This window comes from Coptis chinensis, chromosome 1 (genome assembly GCF_015680905.1).
Source record: "Coptis chinensis isolate HL-2020 chromosome 1, ASM1568090v1, whole genome shotgun sequence".
In the NCBI taxonomy this organism is placed as follows: Eukaryota; Viridiplantae; Streptophyta; class Magnoliopsida; order Ranunculales; family Ranunculaceae; genus Coptis; species Coptis chinensis.
In genome coordinates, this window is record NC_141456.1 from 80,342,126 (window position 1) to 80,360,094 (window position 17,969).

General features: G+C 35.2%; 1 protein-coding gene and 1 long non-coding RNA gene across 3 annotated transcripts; both read left to right on the forward strand.

Moving 5' to 3' along the window:
• Positions 1–12,779: 12,779 nt before the first annotated feature.
• On the forward strand, positions 12,780–14,533 carry LOC147525373 (uncharacterized). The gene is made up of 5 exons (XR_015198049.1): positions 12,780–12,901; positions 12,992–13,091; positions 13,265–13,367; positions 14,186–14,256; positions 14,383–14,533. It is a non-coding gene; the product is annotated as an uncharacterized LOC147525373 (long non-coding RNA).
• A 465-nt stretch (positions 14,534–14,998) lies between these two features.
• Positions 14,999–17,409, forward strand: LOC147525374 (D-3-phosphoglycerate dehydrogenase 1, chloroplastic-like). Of its 2 annotated transcripts, XM_086606830.1 has the most exons (5): positions 14,999–15,046; positions 15,163–15,242; positions 15,496–15,573; positions 16,141–16,265; positions 16,964–17,409. In XM_086606830.1, the coding sequence occupies exons 4-5, from the start codon at positions 16,158–16,160 to the stop codon at positions 17,144–17,146; spliced, it is 291 nt and encodes a 96-aa protein (XP_086462956.1). In that variant the 5' UTR covers positions 14,999–15,046; positions 15,163–15,242; positions 15,496–15,573; positions 16,141–16,157; the 3' UTR covers positions 17,147–17,409. The 2 variants fall into 2 exon arrangements, with proteins under 2 accessions (XP_086462956.1, XP_086462965.1); XM_086606839.1 differs by lacking the exons at positions 14,999–15,046; positions 15,163–15,242; positions 15,496–15,573 and adding an exon at positions 15,097–15,115.
• The last annotated feature ends 560 nt before the right edge of the window (positions 17,410–17,969 follow it).

Below are 17,969 nucleotides of genomic sequence, written 5' to 3' on the forward strand. Positions count from 1 at the left end.
CTCTTTACGGGGAAATCACCTTGGTAAATCCCAAGGACAACAGTACCTTTCAACTCAATGGCCAACAGTTAAAACATTTTCACGAGTTAATGTCCCCTGATGTGGAGGAAGTCTTTTTACAGGACCCTGTCTATGAGGACTGACCTTTGTTGTTTGGTGTACTTCCTTCCACTTCCATATATTGGTGAGTGCAACATTCAGGTAACCGGGCCCTCCCTATGGAGTGTGTGGTTGTAAGTACCGGATCATAAGTCCACGTTTAACATAATTCACATTTTTCTCTCTTGCATGTTTTCTCGGTTTTTGAATCATGTTTCTCTATGGTGTGAATTATGTCCTTATTGCTTTATTGTTTTCCTTATATTAATACGTATTCATAAAAAGTAAAAATTATCAAAACCATAAAAATAGTAATCTAGGAAGTCTCGGGAATCTGACTTTAAAATACCCACGTTTAAAACAAATTTTCTAAACTCTGTTCTATAAAATTTGTTTGGGGGTGGGGTGTTGGTCTTTCCATCCTTGATTGCTCAACTTTCCATTTTTGTTGTTTATGTCATTTAATCGTATTTTGATTCGGGTTGACATTATCTATGAATTTAGATTTCATTTGTTCGCATTACTTACATCATTCACGCACTTCGAGGTATAATTTCTGTATCATCGACTTCTTGTTAACTATGCTTCGAGGAGTTGGAGTGAGTACCGCACCCTTTCCTGTTTTGATCACTAAGATCATGATGTCTTTCGGTGAGAAACCGAAAACTGAGCGGACTATGTTGAAGTTGCATGCAAATGCAATTGCTTATAAGGAATGTATTCATTTTACAAATGACGAGATGAAACGTAAGAATTGGCAATAAGGTGTGGAGATTGCCTGGAGATAGGGTTGTGGAAAATGTTAATTCGAAGGAGGAGGAGGAGGAGGACCACGACATGTTTTGATGACAATGCCTTGGAAAATTGTAATTCTGATATGGAATTACGATGTGAGTCTTTTTTGATCATGGTTTCGCGTTCCTCGAACCAAATTTGTGAAGACTTTATGGAATAGGCAGGTTGCCATTCATGATGAAAATGTTAACCTACGTAAGACTGTGGAGACAAATGCCATGTTTTGATAATGAGGATGAGTGTTGGGTAGAGATGAAGGCATTTATGGAAGCACAATGCAAGTTCCGAGTGGAAGTTCTACAGCGCATGCCATCCCACGAGGGTTCTTCTTCAGATAAGTCTGTGAGGGGCATGGCGCCGTCGTCATGAAGGATCTAATGACTCCGCCCATCTTCATCTCATGGCCCTTCCTCGTCTCATGGCGAGTAGTGTAGTTGTTTTGGATTTAGGAAATTTCCTAGTTTTTCGAAGAATTTTATTTCAAGTTGTTTAGTTTATTAATTAGATTTGGATTATGTAATCGTTTTCGAATATTTGATCGTTAGTTGAATTTTTAATTTAATTTGGTTTTTGTCCAAGCATGCGATGAATTTTCCATGAATCCCACCTTCCCGAATTGTTTGGGGGTGGTATTATTATTTTTGCATTGTTTTTATCTTATCCACCGTTTTAGAAGTTAAATCTTGCAAATCGTGGAAATATGAGTTGTTGGGAATGTTGTCGATATTGGTGTGGCTAAGATCATATATTGTTGTGATGATGGAATTTCAATGAATAGAATTAGGAAGTTGCTATTTTGAATTCAACCAACAAGCTATTGGTTCGTATTTGGATTATGCACCTAACTTGTTTCCGATTTGGTTTCTAGTATATTCTGTTTCCGGCAATTGCCTTAATAATTTTGGCAACTTGTGGACGTTGGTTTTAGAAACTAACACCCTATAAATACTTGATTCAGTCTACACTCACAACCTACACCTCTCACCTTTCACTCCTCATTTTTCTCTTAGTTTCCACTGCATAGCACTCAAGTTATACAGAGTGCGCCCTGCGCCCTTCATAGGAAAAATCCAAGCGCACCCTGCGCTGAAGTGCCTGGACCTCGAGCAAGGCAAGAGCGCACCCCGCACCCTTCACTAGCCAATTTGGAGCATAACCCGCGCCTTGTCAATCGCAACCACTTAAATTTCTGATTTTTTGTGAGTTTTTTCGGGGTTGTTTACAGCACTTCTAGAGAGTATTTGTGATGATGACACTGCCTCATATCATACCGGAGCAGTCTTTTAAAGATTTGTTCTAAAGTAACACCTATGGAGGATGGTTCTGTGATAGAATTGTTCAGTCAAAATGGACACGTCTACTAGTAAGTCCTAATGACTCGTATTCCCCTCAACATACTGAATATTTCTATAATAATTCAAGGTTCTTTTGTCGACCAGATGGAGAACAAATGTTCTCTATCACACTTAATGGTACGACTATGGATTTTAGTAAGTTTTTTGTCGCTTTTGTTATGGGACTGCCTATGCCGGTTCCTACAAACTCATGGGGATATCTAACTAATAATGCATACCTTTACAACTATGAGTACTTTCACGAGACCTATGGGGGAGGAGTTTTTCATGTAATGGACCGAGGGCAGTATAACATATCCCTTGGTAGCCTATCCCCGAACGTAGGCCTTACCATGTTCTTCATTATGATGAATATTTTAGGGGATTGGCAGTATACTTTTGTGCATAGTACCGCTGGTGATGTTTTCCTTGCTTTAGCTGAAGGACGTTTCCTATATGACATTCCTAAGGTTTTAGTGGCTAGTCTAGCTAGAGGCCATAGTGTGAGGCATAAGTACCTTCTTATGCCTGTTTTGGTTTGTCATATCTTGTGCCGTTTTTTCCTGATTTTTGTACCTGCTACACGGATTGGGTTGGGGTTGAAATTATGAGACCCACCAATTGTGTTGTTCGTTCGTTTCGTGTTATAACTTGGTCGGGATGGAGGGTACAACCTCAATGGGTTGCTCCTTACACCCAATCAGACCGAGTAACACTTAACAGGCTAGCACAGGTTAATGATACAAGGAGAGAGGCTTGGCAAATTATCATGGCGTGGCAGGACACAAAAGAACCTCACTTTTATGTAGACGAGGACGATGATGCCTAAATGCTGAATAGGAGGTAAGTTTTTATTTTTTGTTCTCGTCTGCTTATGTCCCAAGCAATTTACTTCTTGCAACCCCATAGCGGGTGGAACTCATTTAGAGTTGCGTCTATTTTTATTTATCTATATTAGTATGTTTTAACTTTGTTTGCAGATGTTCCAAAATTTCACGTGTTTCCATTGTATTTTTCTACCCTTTTTATTTCAATACTTTGAGGACAAAGCATGCTTCTTTGTTTGGGGGTGGCATAGAAACACGCGTAATTTAGGGCACCTGTTATGATATAGATATGTACAATATGTACTTGTTTTCTAGTAAAAAATTCAAAAAATAAAAAATATAAATAAAAAGTTATGCTATACACTTAGGAATATTGGTATTGTTTTCTTTCTCTATGCTCTTAATAATCTAGAAGTTTCACGTTAGCTTTTGCATTATAATAGTTTTTAGAAACTTAGGTTAATATGTAGGTAATAATCTTTGTATCTTTCTATAAATATATTGCATGAGTATCTATGATGTATTGGCAGTAAGTTTCTGAAATCTAGGCTAGAATACTTATTCTACAAATCCTGTGAGAATATAGCCTAAAGCCTTATATGAGTGAAATATTTGAGAAATGACATAAGGGAAAAGTAAATTCCGAATAGAGAAATCACACGTCTACTTGTTTGATCACTATACCATATCTTAAGCGAGAATTTAGGCTCTCTTTGGATCGATATAGCTAGAAATTCAAACCTATATGAAATTATTTTTCGCTAGTCGCCCCTCTAAGCCTTTCTTTAGCCTTTCATAAATCGCAAATTCTTTACCCTTCTACAAAACAAAATAAAAATAAAAATCGGCTTACCCATTCTTTGAATGAGTCTGAGAATAGAGATGAAGAATAGAAAAGAGAAAGACTTTTGAAATCAAGAATTTGTTAGTTGCTTCAAATAAGAAAAGAAAGTTTCCATCTAAAGAAAAGAGAAAAAATAAATAAATAAATAAAGAGTTAGAACTCCAAAACATAATCAAAGGAGTCAAAAGCCAAAGCAAAAGAAAAAAATGGCTAATGATGGAAACAAAGTGTAGAAGCAAAGTAAATAACAAGGTCTTCTCTAGTTACATAATATGAAGACTCTATTATCTCAGACTGGTTCTTTTTGAATCTCCATTTCCTTCATTCTTAAACCATCACCTAATCCCCGTAACACCTAATAAAGACCTCTAGCTCAATTAAGATTTTTTTTTTTATGCTAATAGGTAATTGATTAATAAAGAATAAAGATTACAAAAGTGAAGGTTACATATTAAGAATTGCTTAGAGAAGGTTACATCATATGTGTACCTTTCCCAAAACATCAATGATCTAGTGGACAAATCGAAAATAAGTGGTGTAGTGATTTCGAAACATCAATTAGGAATAGGTTAGTGTAAGACCCCATATTATTTTTTCATTATTTCGTAACAATATTTAGTATTTTGAAATTTGATATTTATTTCTTGGTCAACGGGCTATTAAATGTGGGCTTGAATTTTTGATAGAAAAAGAAAAGAGGGAAAACAAGTATTTTGAATTTTGAATTTTTGTGTAGAGATATTTAATAGTTGGAAAGTTTTCAAAATAGATGTTAATATAAGGTATGTAATAAATAAAATATTTTTATGTAATAATGTTATAAAATATATGGTAAGTAAATTATTTAGAAAGGTAAAAAAGAAAAGAAGGTTTTCTCTTAAAACAACTAAACATGTAAAACACAAAGAAGAACGGAGACACGGATCGTGCGTCTTCTAGCTGGCTCGGAATTGGATTAACTCGTGTAATTTTCTTTGTACTCTGTTTCGGCAATACGAGAGGTGAGTAATTATATTTTTAAATCTATTTTCACCCAACCTACGGGAAGAAAAAGCTTTACTGTCAAGGTTTTGATTCCGCTCAGTATATATTTTTTTGTTTTGCTTACTATTGATATTATCATTCTGTCGAATTGTTTTAAGGGTTAACATATTGTTTGGCCGACTGTAAAACAAACTCTAGAAGTTTATTTGTTGAAGCTTATGGGCTGTAAATGGCGGCTAAAGCCCCTGAAATCGCCCAGTATAATTATCTTATTATATTATTTGAACTTTGGTGGTTGTGATTTTTGATTGATTGTGGATTGTTGGGTTATGGGGGATGTCGGGTTTAGAATCGGTTGTTGGGTGCTGTAGGGATTGAAATGGGTGGGTTGTTGAAGCTTGAACAAGTGTTAATGGCGGTCGAGATCTGTTGGGGAAGTGATTCCGAAAGTTAGTGAAATCAAGTTTGGTGTTTATTAAAGGGGTAGGGTTTTGGTCCAGGAGTCAAACCGTTGGGATGAGGGTGGCTCGCAGAGAGGAGTGGTGGTGGCCGGAATTGGAGCTGCTGGCTCTGGTGAGAGTGGGGGAATCGGGTTTTGTTAGTATTGGAAGATGGGGTTTTTCTGGGGGTTCAAAACCGAACTATTTCGGTTAGGTTGGAGTGCTGATAGGTGGTTAGTGGTGGCTGGTGGAGGAGTGCTGCTAGAGCTGCTGGCGCTGGTGAGGTGAGGGAGACGACTTGTTTGGTTGGTTGGTTGGGCCTTGGGCCGAAATCTGTTTAGTTTGGGCTGGTTTCATTTTTTGGGCTTTAGGTTTTAGTTCTTGGGCTGGACTAAGTTTTTTTTTTTTGGTAGGCAAGCGGGGTTTTTAACGAGGTCCCCTACCCCTTCATTAAAGAAATAAATAGTAACTGAGCTGTTTACAATCTCACATACTCTATGCCACTGGCATCCTCATATACAATCTTCCTAATATCCTCTGAAAATGAGCTAGGGATTATATCAACATTCCTCACATTGGGTACATTATTAGCTAACGCATCAGCCAATTTATTCGCTTCCCTATATACATGAATTATATTAAACTGCTCCAAGTGTCTCACCAGCTCTTCAATGCTCCGGATTAGCTTCCTTGCGTGCCATGGGTACTTCCCTTTTGTGTTCATGAATGAGACAACATTCATTGAGTCTATCCTTGCTTTAATTCGATGTATACCTTGCTGCCTTGTCATTTCCAGCCCTTTTTCCAAGCCTTGTAGTTCGATCATGGCGGACTAAGTTAGTTAGTGGTTTGGGCCATTTTTATATTAGTTTTTGGGCCAATTTCTCTTATTTACTTTGGGCCAAACCAATTAAAGTTTTGGGCCAGTTTAAGTTTCTTTTTTAGTTGGCTTGGGCTGAAACCAATTAGCTTTCTTTGGGCCAGTTTCAAGTTTGTTTTGGGGGCCGGTCCATATAACTTAATATAGATCCAAATGGGGTATTTAAATATTTAGACTTTTGGGTTTTGGCTTTGGGCTTTGATTGTGGACTTTTGACTATATAATTGTGCTACATTTTATGTTGTAAATTGTATGGACAAATCAAATGCTAAAATGGTATGGAAGCCTACATAAATTGGTTCGTCATTATCTAAGAAAGATTTGACATTGATATTGTGCAATTTTTAACACGTGACGAGATAGAAATCTTAAGAGATATAATATTCCTAAAACGCTATAAAAATGTTATGCGGCACGTTTGGAGAAATTATGACGTTATGTGGTATGTTGACATTGTTGTTCTGTTAAATGATATCATATATTAGGATATCTATTAAATGTAATATCTTTGAGAAATTTATATAAACACTCCATTATTATATCGGTAAGATGCTACTATGAGGTAGTATAATATTTGTGGATATTTCCCACAGGATTGTGGCTTAGTGCAATAATTAATTGGCACGTGAAAGAATGAAAGGTGTTATGACATTGTGGCTTAGTGCAATAATGTATTTGACATGCACGTGATATAGTGAAATGGTTATGAGATATAAATGTATGACACCTGAATAAATTACGTAACGAAAATCCTAGAACCTAGCTACCACAACTCATGTGATTTAGCCCTTGTGATGGGCGTATGTGATATGATTGGCCCTTCTGGCGTTTCAGTGAATCTGAATGGCCCTTCTGGCGTAAGTAATTTGATTGGCCCTTCTGGCATTTCAGTGAATCTGAATGACCCTTCTAGCTTAGCCGAATAGTGGCTTGATTATTCCATTCGCAAAATTAGAACGATACGCGCGATATTTTATGCCGAATAGTGGCAGTACTCACATAATGGCTTTCGTGTGAGGGTTACCTGGTATGCGATATCCCGCTTAGGGTAACTACACATGGAGTGGTTCATTATGTGAGGGGAGGCATGTGGATATACATGTTCGGTGTTGGGAAGCGATTGTGGTAGCCAGGGAAACTAGGTAAGACATAGAGACGATGTCATTCTAGAAACACTCGAAGAAACTCTGAACAATGATTGTGATGATATATCAAAGTGTACGTTAAATCTATAATAAATGATTTATTGTGATTTAAGTTGCATTCACAATGGTTTTGCAGAAGAGTGGGTTAAATTGATTATTTATGCAGGTGTGACCCACTCTGTGATTTGTCTTACACCAGTGTAAGTATAGAGTAAGTTTTAGGTTTGGTCATTCTATTATTAGATACAGTTGATCTAGTACTGTTTGAAGTTAAGGCGCCTCAGTGGAAGAACTAAATGCCTTATTATTATTGAATTGGAAGCTAAGGTGCCTCAGTGGAGGAACTACTTGCCTTAATTATTGTACTTAAGGATGTTGTATTATTCGTTAAATGTTAAAGTGCCTTGGTGGAGGAACTAACTGCCTTATTTATTGGGTATATATATGTATTAGTATGATTTGTATTTTAGGGCTACTCACACCAGCATTGTTTATAATGCTGACCCAATTTGCATGTTTGCTTATCGGGTGTGTTCATTAAATGAACATAGTTGATAAGTCTTGACAGGATTAGTGTTGAAGCAGGTTGGTTAGTGCTTGTGGTTTGCATTAGCATCGCATTTAGAATATGTTTTGTTTTTCCCTAGAGGTGCAATAGATTTTCAGTTGATATAATGTTTTCGTATTTTCAGTTATTATTATAATTAAAGAGTTGTTGAAAGGAAATTTGTAACTTAATCATATTTGTGAAAGTGTTGTAATGAAGAGGACTTTTGTTTATTTAAAATTTTTATTGGTTTCAAATTATTAGAATAATTAAATAGATGATGGGTTTTTGGAAGTGGAGAGTGCATGACACCTCTAAAATCGAAAAGTCGGGAACAAATATTATTTTTCCGATTTTGTCGAAATTCGGGGTGTAACAGTTAGTGTGATAGTAAGTGGTAGATGTGTTTGATCGACTTCGGCTTCCTTGTGTGTTATTGAGATTGTAAGGTAAAGTGTGCTCACTGCATACTGGAGTAGCGAAATTTGAGCAGAAAAATCAGAGTGTTTTTGTCTTGACATTTATGTGAGGACCTATTTAAGGACGCTATTCCAAAGTTTTAGAAATGGACCTGTTAGTGCATTTCATAACATTGTTCATTGTATATATGTTTATTCGTAGATGATTGATTATTATGCATATATTAGCTTAGGTTTCGACTTGATTATTGTGTATTCATTGCTAGTGAGATGTATAGATGTTTGAAAATAAATAAGGAAACAATAGTTTTATTTCTTAGTCGTTGTAGTATAGATGAAGTTTGTGAGTATCTTCACTGAAAAACTCTCACGATGCTATAACTCATCCACTAGGGAATTCCTAGTGGTTTAAGGCCTTGTTGCATATGGTCAATGCAATTGCACTCGGTGAAATGAGATTAGTTAGAACTCCATTTTTTAGTCATTTATTATAATTTCTCATATTTGCTTGAGGAGAAGCAAAATGTTGTTTGGGGGTGGTTTGATAAGAGCTCAAAACTGTAGTTTTAACCCCTTAACAATATTGCTTTTTGACCAATGATATGATTAATAAGTAGGAGTTAGTACTATTATCGTGTTCTTATGTATTTCAGGCATTGGAGTCAAATATGTGCAGAAATGCGTTCCTTTTGCGAGATAAAGGAGCAAAGGTTGGTTGCTAAGAAGTTCTATGATTAAAGGCCAAGATTCAAGGAGAAAAAGCCTCTTTAAAGCCCGGTCAAAGCTAAAAAAGTCAAAGTCAACCCGGGCAGAAATAGCGCACAAAAGTTAGTAGAACTTCCAAAGACCGTATCATTGGACTTAGACCTCAGAATTAGGCTTACCTTATGTCAAAACGACCATCTTGGAAAAAGTTTTCTAATGGTCCAAGCCTTGACCTAATCAGAGGAGCAGAAGTAGACGAAAAGGATGTTGAAGTCATTTCTAACTGAAAACCACTTTGTGGACTGAAGTAATGAGGTTTTGGGCTCAATTTTCCAGCCCAAAACAAAACATGGCTTCTTAGCCCATGCACAAAATTGTTGATCTAGTCTCTTATATATAAAGAGACTAAGGCTTAGCTCTTAAGTTATCTAGTTATTTTTTATAGAATTAGTTTTTAGAACAAGAAATTAGTTTGTAGAATCAATTACTTAGTTAATTTCAAGTTATCTAGTGAATTATCAATAAATTAGTTTTAGAACAGTAAATTTAGTTTTTTTTTTTTAAATCAATTACTTAGTTATATTTCAAGTTTTTGTTTCTAATTCAATACTTAGTTAATTTTAGTTTTGTCTTAATTTCATAATTAGTTTAGTCATAAACTCAAGTTCTAAATTAGTTTTAATTCAATATTAATCCATTTCGAATCATTAGACTATTGTTCAATTAGATTTATAAAGTTAATTACTTATTCAATAATGACTTGTTCTTATTGTTTTTGTTTTAGAAATGATAGTACAATGATTCAAGGCTAAAACATCCATTAGAGGGGTTTGAGGAAACCTTGATGATGACTTGATTTTTGATTAGCATGGATATAGTTGTAATGTTCTATTCTACTCTAGAAAATAATTAGTTCACCATGAGAATGAATTTGATTACTTCACATGCTAGTTATTAGTTGGTAGAGATTACCATGAATAATTAGGGATTAGAAACACCCAACCTTTACGTGAAAACCTAAATATTAGGATTACAACGTATTCTATGCTAGTTTATTAAGTCGAATTAAGGTGGAATCAAATTCCCCTAATTCATTCTCATATTATCAATTTAGTATTAAATTGCCATCGTTTCATTTATCACATCTTGATTAGTTAATTCACCATCGTAGTTACATTAAATTCCATTACTCTCATGACTTTGTTAGCTAACACGAACTATAAAACTTCACATCTAAACGACTAGGAGTGGAACGAATTCTCTACTCTAAACATATTGCATTGTTAACAAGAGTAAACAACTTTGATATATAAGCACAAAATAGTTTTAGTTTTACTTACATTTGAGTTTCATCACTTATTCGTAGATAAAACTATCGTTTCGTTTTACCTTTTATCAGCTACCGATGATCAGATTTCAGGGTTACCTTGCTGGAGGTATAAGGAAGTTGAGGCCAACTTAGTGTTAAAGTTTATACCCTAAAAAGTCATTTTAGTTTTTAATTGTTTTATAATAAATAAAATGGTTACTTAGTGTTACCCCTAGCTGACTTATTTTTTTGTGTGTACTTAGGGGGGAGACCCTAATTTCCCCATCTAGTGAGGGGGAAATCCTAATTGGCTTATCGAAAAAGGGGGCGGTAATACCTAAATAAAATATTGTGACATCTTATTTAGTTGTTGTTTGATTAGATCATTCTTAAAAGGGTAATGACCATTTCCATTGAACATGAGATGATCAATGAGGTATATGATACCATTAAGGTCCCTAGGTATATTAAAGGATGGCTAAGTAGTTAGCATTAAGCTAACACGGGAGATTTAGCCTACCGTGTTCTTATGCCTAAAAGTGTCACAACTTTGGATAGAGTTGGACACTCTATTTATATGGCTGCCATGGTGTTAGATGATCCTCATTATTGAAAAATAATAGTTATATCTCAACCTATGTAGTACGACAATTACAAACATGTGAAACTTATGTACTCATCAACATGTGGGTACTTAAATGTACACTAACATATTGCAAGTGAAAGATGTCTTTGTGAAACTTACTGTTAATGAGAGATATCTTTCACACACAAAATATTAGTCAATAAGTCATTAGACCTGAGGATTTTATTAGTCACTAAATAGTAGTCTATTGTCTTGATTAAATCATATTGAATCCAAACATGAGATTCATTAAATGGTTTATATTGAATGGTAGATGAGTTGTGTTGAGTAACAATGAAACTCCAACAAGGGATCCATGCCCATACTAAATGGGAGAATATCTACGATTCGGAAATGAATAGATGTTATCAATTATCAAATAGTCCTAATCCTACCTATATTAATATCAGTTCTTCCAAAATGCTCATAATGAGCCACGTTAGCAAATTTTTTAAAATAGACCCTACTTGAAAAGTATTTATTTGTCTTCTTACCAAAATAACCCTGAATTTAGTGTCCTTTCTAATTTAATATAAGTCAAAATTGTCTTTTTATGTGTGTTGGAAAAAAATAAAATAAAACTACGTCCGATTATTTCAATTCTGCGCCCCCGTTATTTCAATTCTGCGCAAGAGCTATTTTAATCCGTGAGCGTAGTGAACTCTTGAGGTCGCTTTTCTTAAGTCACCCAACCAAATAACACTTCTTTTGTGTCTGACCGTACCTTATTTTCTCATTTTCTCCTATCTTCGCCAATCTCTACCAATCTCTCCTCCATCAAACCTATCCTCACAATCTAAGTGATAAAGGACCGTCTGCTGTTTTACACAGCCACATCCGACCTCGTTAGATCTAACTCTCCCAATCTCCCAATCTCCCAATCGTCTCTCTATTCTCGCTTCTTCGGATTAAGCATCAAAAATCTGCAAGTTGGAAATGGCTTTCTACGATGGTGTGACGCAGTGTATTCAATCCTCCAATTTGCACTAAGGTTTCAAGTTATAAATGTTCCCCGATCTAATTTGTGTAGGTTCTCTTTGTTTTTTTTGTTTTTTTTTTAAGTCTTTCATTTACTACGGGGTTGTTTGTTTTTTTTGAATTCAGCATTCAGAGCCTCTTAAACTTAAGTTTTAAGCATTCAGAGGCTCAAAACTTGTTTGTTTTTTTTAAGTAGTTTAAGCATTGTAGTACTTTTTAGCATTCAAAGATTCAAAGACCAAAATTTCTTCTGAATGCTGAATTTTAATACTTGAAACAAAAAAGTCCCTTCTTGCCCTTTCTTAAGAACCCAATCTTAAGAACCTATCTACTTTCCTACCTTGACTTTTATGGTTTCAAAATAGGTTCTTCAAAATTTGATGTTGGCGTCACGGGTTTTTTCATTTTTTTTGGGTGAATGATATCCACTTTGTTAAAAATAGAATTACATATATATATTCTGAAAATAAACAAAATATGAAAATAAACCGTGAAAATATATTTGTGAAAGCATATTTTAAATAAATTTATTTATCATTTATTTTTTTCGATAATCCATCTCTTCTCCTCAAATATAATATATATTTTGTTTAACAAGAAATCAAGTTAGTGTTTAAAATAGATAGCATGAGTAAAATTGTCCTAATGATTTATATTCAAATTGAGCGAGGTTATTCTAACAAAAACAAACATGTTTTTAGAATTCAAAGAATCGGCATTTAGCATTCAGAGGATGAGCCATTCAAAGATTCAAAGATTCAAAGATTCATAGGCTCAGAAAAACAAACGACCCCTACGTACATATTCACTTCTTGTTTTGAGAATGGACTTTTCAAATGTGATTTTGATAGATGAGTGTGGATACGAAAAGTGTTACTGATCAGCTAAGTAGTGGTCTCTTACAAGGTTAAGGTCTTATAGGAGGGAAATTGTCAAATGGACTAATGCTTATGATGGCAAAACCATTGAGGTTGGTCTTTTCTATACTTTCTTTCTTTATTTTCTGTTATTCATTGCAACATTAACTAAATAAATTGCTTCTCTTGTAATGTAATGGCAGGTCTATGATCCTGCCACTGGTGATGTGATAGCCAATTTGGCTTGCATGGGTAGGAGGGAGACTAGTGATGCTATCTCTTCTGCCTCGGAAGTATTTAAAAGTAAGTTTTGGGGATTCACATTATACTGTTAATCTTCTTTACATGTTTTAGTAGTTCCTCGCACCAGCTACTGCATTATTTTATTTATTAATGACAAGGTACTTTGTGTTCATTTGCTTTTGTATTGCTTTCAAAGGTCCACAATTTGATTTTGATATTCATGTACGTTACAGGTAAATTATGGAGCTAACTTTATCGAGTACTATGCTGAGGAAGCAAAACGGTGATATCATTCCGACACCACTTCCTGATCGCCGATTATTTGTTTTAAAACAGGCAAGCATCTTTCAAGCTCGTCATTTAACTTGATGTTTCTTTTGAATGTTGACATACTCAAAACCTTACTTGCTGTCCTCTTTCAATTATAAGTATTCCTAAACTAATTAACTGAGTGTGGGGAAGTACTTGATACAATGATACCATTAATAGTACTTCTTAATTCTTGTGTTATTTATTGAGTATTGAAGTGGGAGCATGTATTTTAATTTCTAATAAAAGGGAGGTTCGAAAAAAAATTAGTTTCAAAGTCAAGAGGACTAGATCGGACCAAGGTGCATCTTTCTCTTAACTTTAAGGAAGTACACTTGATATTATTCATCAAGCAAGTCCCCACCCTTCACAAAAAAAACCGTGTTTATTGAAAGGAATATAATGGGACTTGTTGACATGGTTGAGTCTTTGTTGTTGTTCTCGGTTTTGAAACTAAATTTGGTAGCGATTCGCGAACTCTCCTTACAATTTTGCTTAATTTGGAATTAAATACTTATTTTTGACAATAAGTAAATCCGACTAATTTCAATATGTGGGAAGATGTTATTCTATTTAGTACCACCAAAAGGACTAGTTGGTTGCATAAACCTCGATTGTGTATTCTGATATGGCTCTATTAGTAGATGCAAAAAACTGTTGGTGACAATCTTAATTTTCACTCATATTTTGAATTCTGTTTTCAGAGAGGGAGGCAAGAATGCAAGAATGCGATACACCCAAGATCCTTTATCTTGGATTTTTAAGCTTTCTAATTGAATTCGGACCTTATCTATATGGATATATTATTACTTTATTAAAGGTCTTGCATCATTCTTCTTCTGTAGCCTGTTGGTGTCATTGGAGTGATTACACCATGGAACTTCCCTTTAGCAATGTTCATTCGCAAAATCGCAAGGTATACTCTCTAGTTTAACCCTTTTTGCATATAGTTTGAGATTTTGAATATGGATACCTTTTTGTTTTTGGTTGATACCTTTATGCCTTTTTGAAGATCATAAGCTCTCTATTTATGTTGTTTCAGGTCACTCCTGCTCTAGCTTGTGGTTGTACAGTAGTTATCAAGCCCTCTGAACTTACACCCCTGACATCTTTAGCAGCGGCCAAGCTTTCTCTTCAAGTTGGCATACCACCGGTAAACTTTACTGCCTATATTTTACAACGACGGCCACATTGTCGTCCTTTTAGTTCCATGCTTTCTTTTTCACACGACGATTTATTTTTTATTTGTTTCTTTCCACTGGTTATTTATTTCTTGTAGACTTTTAGTCAATTAAAAACTTGCAACTGAACCAATTGAACTTTTCGTGTATTAGAATCCTTTGGTTTTACTTGATTTGATGAGTTTTGCAATTGACATCAACTGAAGTGAACTGTTTTGGTGGCTTCAAAGAAATGCTAAGTTTGATTCTCATTACTTATGTTTTGAACGGTCTCATTCTTAGTGTCGTCTATCGAACTCCATGGACTATTACTTCCTCACATTCATTGGGTCTCATACTCTCATGAAAACATACTATTTCCCTTCACTGATACCATTATAAAGTTTCTACTGTGATATTATGCTCCACCATCCTCTATCTTTTTACTGCCTCTTGCAACTCATGAAGTCAAATAAACCGGGTGCTGTGAATGTGGTTATGGGAAATGCTTCTGAGATTGGAGACACTATTCTTGAGAGTCCACAGGTGAAGTACCTTTTGACTTCCAAACTCTTTTTGGATGGTGACGTGAACTAATCTCCTTGTGGAGTTTCAGTTAGTATTTCAACATTGGCATCTTCTTTTCTTTTTTCCCATTTTAGGTGAGGAAGATTACATTCACGGGCTCAACAATTTGTTGGAAAGAAATTGATGGCAGGTGCGGTAGGAAAACAGTTAAAAGGTAGACGCGATATATGAAGAAAAAACTGATCACTATATTGGATTGTACTCTTTATGATTGATGCACATCATAAATGTGAGATATAAATCACATATTGTATAACTCTTGTTGAAGGACTATAGTTGTTTTGAGTACGTTGAAGTACAAATGATACAATTTACCCTGAATCTTAGACATTTATTAAGCACTGCATATATCTTTTTGGTAGAATACACCATATTTATAATTTCATTTTGGATATTGAGATTTGCAGGTATCCTTGGAACTTGGTGGAAATGCAACTTGTATAGTTTTTGATGATGCAGACCTCGATTTGGCAGTGAAAATAAGTGTAAGTTATAATGTGACATCTGACATCTCCACTTATAACTCGAGTTAGCATGTGAAGTATAAATTAACATGCATATATGTTCCTCATGTATCCTTCAATTTGCATGGATTCTCAAACCCTTACTTTGATATTTACGTATGAATTTATGCGGGTTATGTATACATGCTTATTTTGTTATTAATGTGAGGCCTACTTACGCTTGGACACTGTTGTAGATTCTTCGTGGATTCTTACATAATGTATGTGAACTTTTATATCTGTAAGACATAGTCACTTCTAATTAGATTTCTATTTTCTAGTTTGTATGATCTTTGTAACTTTCTTGTACACTGTTTTGCTATCAGTACACTAATAAAAAAGTAAAAAGGTTTCTAGTATTGGTTTCTTTTTCTTGATCCTCGTGTTTTCGTTCAACTAGTAATACTATGGATGCTTTCAAAAAGGTAATTTTTATAACCTCTGCAAATGTAACTCCACATCTTGGAGCCAGCACCATGGAAGCACAGGTATATTAGATGAACAGCTGTATCATCTAGTCATGCTTATTCAATTGTATTCCTATATCAGGATTCTAATGACTGGTTATGATAACTCGGGAAGGAGTGGCCATTGAGATAGCTGATGCTTTTGTTGGGACCTTGAAGGGGGAGCTCTCTGCTACTGCTGTGAATGCACCCATGGTTCCTGCTGAGGTATGTCCACAACATTTTCCTCTTTTTGTTATGCATTTTTAGGATTTCTTTCTGTTTCTAGTGAAATTTTTTGCTTGGTCTGATTTATTAAAGTAACAAACTCGCCCAATGGGGAGCCCCCTAAGCCGCACGCACCTTTTAGAAAGTGTTAGTATAGAATTGGCTTGAATCTCCATATGTTAAAATTCTGCATCCTGGTGTAGTTTTGTATATCAGTTTTTCCTTCAGTTAAATTATGAATTCAAAACTCTCCTGTGTTATGTTTAGAATATAGTACTGACAATGCATGGGATTCATGTGTTTGTGGTATGTGATAAAGGGATCTGATTAGGTATATGATAGCCGTCTATAAGATTCATGTGTTTGCTTTAATCTCCATATGTTATAATTTTGCATCCCGGTATAGTTTTGTAAATCAGTTTATCTTTCGGTTGAGTTATGAATTCAAAACTCACATGTGTTATGTTAAGAATATAGTCTTGTGACAGACAAGCATGGTATTCATGTGTTTGTGGTATGCGATAAAGAGATCTGATTAGGTGTATGATAACCATTTATAAGATTCATGTGTTTGTTTGATTTTACTGTGGCATTCGCATTATTCAAAGTGCATGACCTTGTGTATATTTAAGTAGTAAGATTCAAGTTTTCATCTAGATTGAAAGAATTGATCTCGTAACTCTGTCTCCTGATTACAGGTGCTTTCGGAGCTTGCACCATATGTTGTATTGGCAAAGAAACTAGGCAGACTGGCTGTGCAATTGGTTGGAGGTGGTAGCGGTGTTAAAACATTGAAGGTCACATATGCTTCTGCAAGAGTTCCTGATGATCTTGACACTAGACTGCTTCGCGCCATGATCACTAAGGGTCTGATTGAATGAAAGAGGCAAACGCGACAAGAAAATAGGATGCTAATGTACTTGATGGTCACAATTGTTGAACTTCTATCGCCGTATACATTTGATGCTATTATTGATGAAGTTTTGGTCTGAGCTTGCAACTTGTGCACCAATGAATGAGCTTAGAGTAACGGAGTATGTAACGAAAGGAGGTCGATGCACCAGTGTTGCTTGAGATTATAGAAATAGCAATACTAATCTCTTTCTGATCAGTCTGGGAAAGATCCATTCAAGTTGTGAGAAAATTTTGCTAAGTTAACAACATTATTAGCATACACAGAAGACGATAAAAATCCTAGTCTTACCTGCATCATCATCCTCTTTACCCAAGCTCTCTTGCTATGATTCTCATAACCTATAGTTGTACACCAGGGATGTTATATGATTCTGTAGAGAAGGAATAAATGGTATCCTAACATGATTAACAAACCACTTGGAACCAACACCATATTGAGGTATTTCTTGTGTCACTCCATTTTCTCTCTTAATTAACTAGCTAAACGAATGCTCTAAGGTTGTTTTCGAAACCGTTGCAACTCTTTTTGGAGGTTTAGGCTGTCTTTCAACTTTAAAGAAGCCAAATCCAACGCAAATTCTCTCTCAACTCCATACTTCTAAAACTTTAAACTTATTAATTATGATCTGAGAAAGGCCCTTAGGAGAGTGTATTAGCTCAATTTAGAGACACTGTTTACTGTTTGTTTAAACAAAGTTTGCCTTAAACTTGATGAAAGCCACCAAGAATAGCTTAAAGTCAGATGGTTTTCTTGTACTGTAAATAATAACCAATTTGCCCACATATATG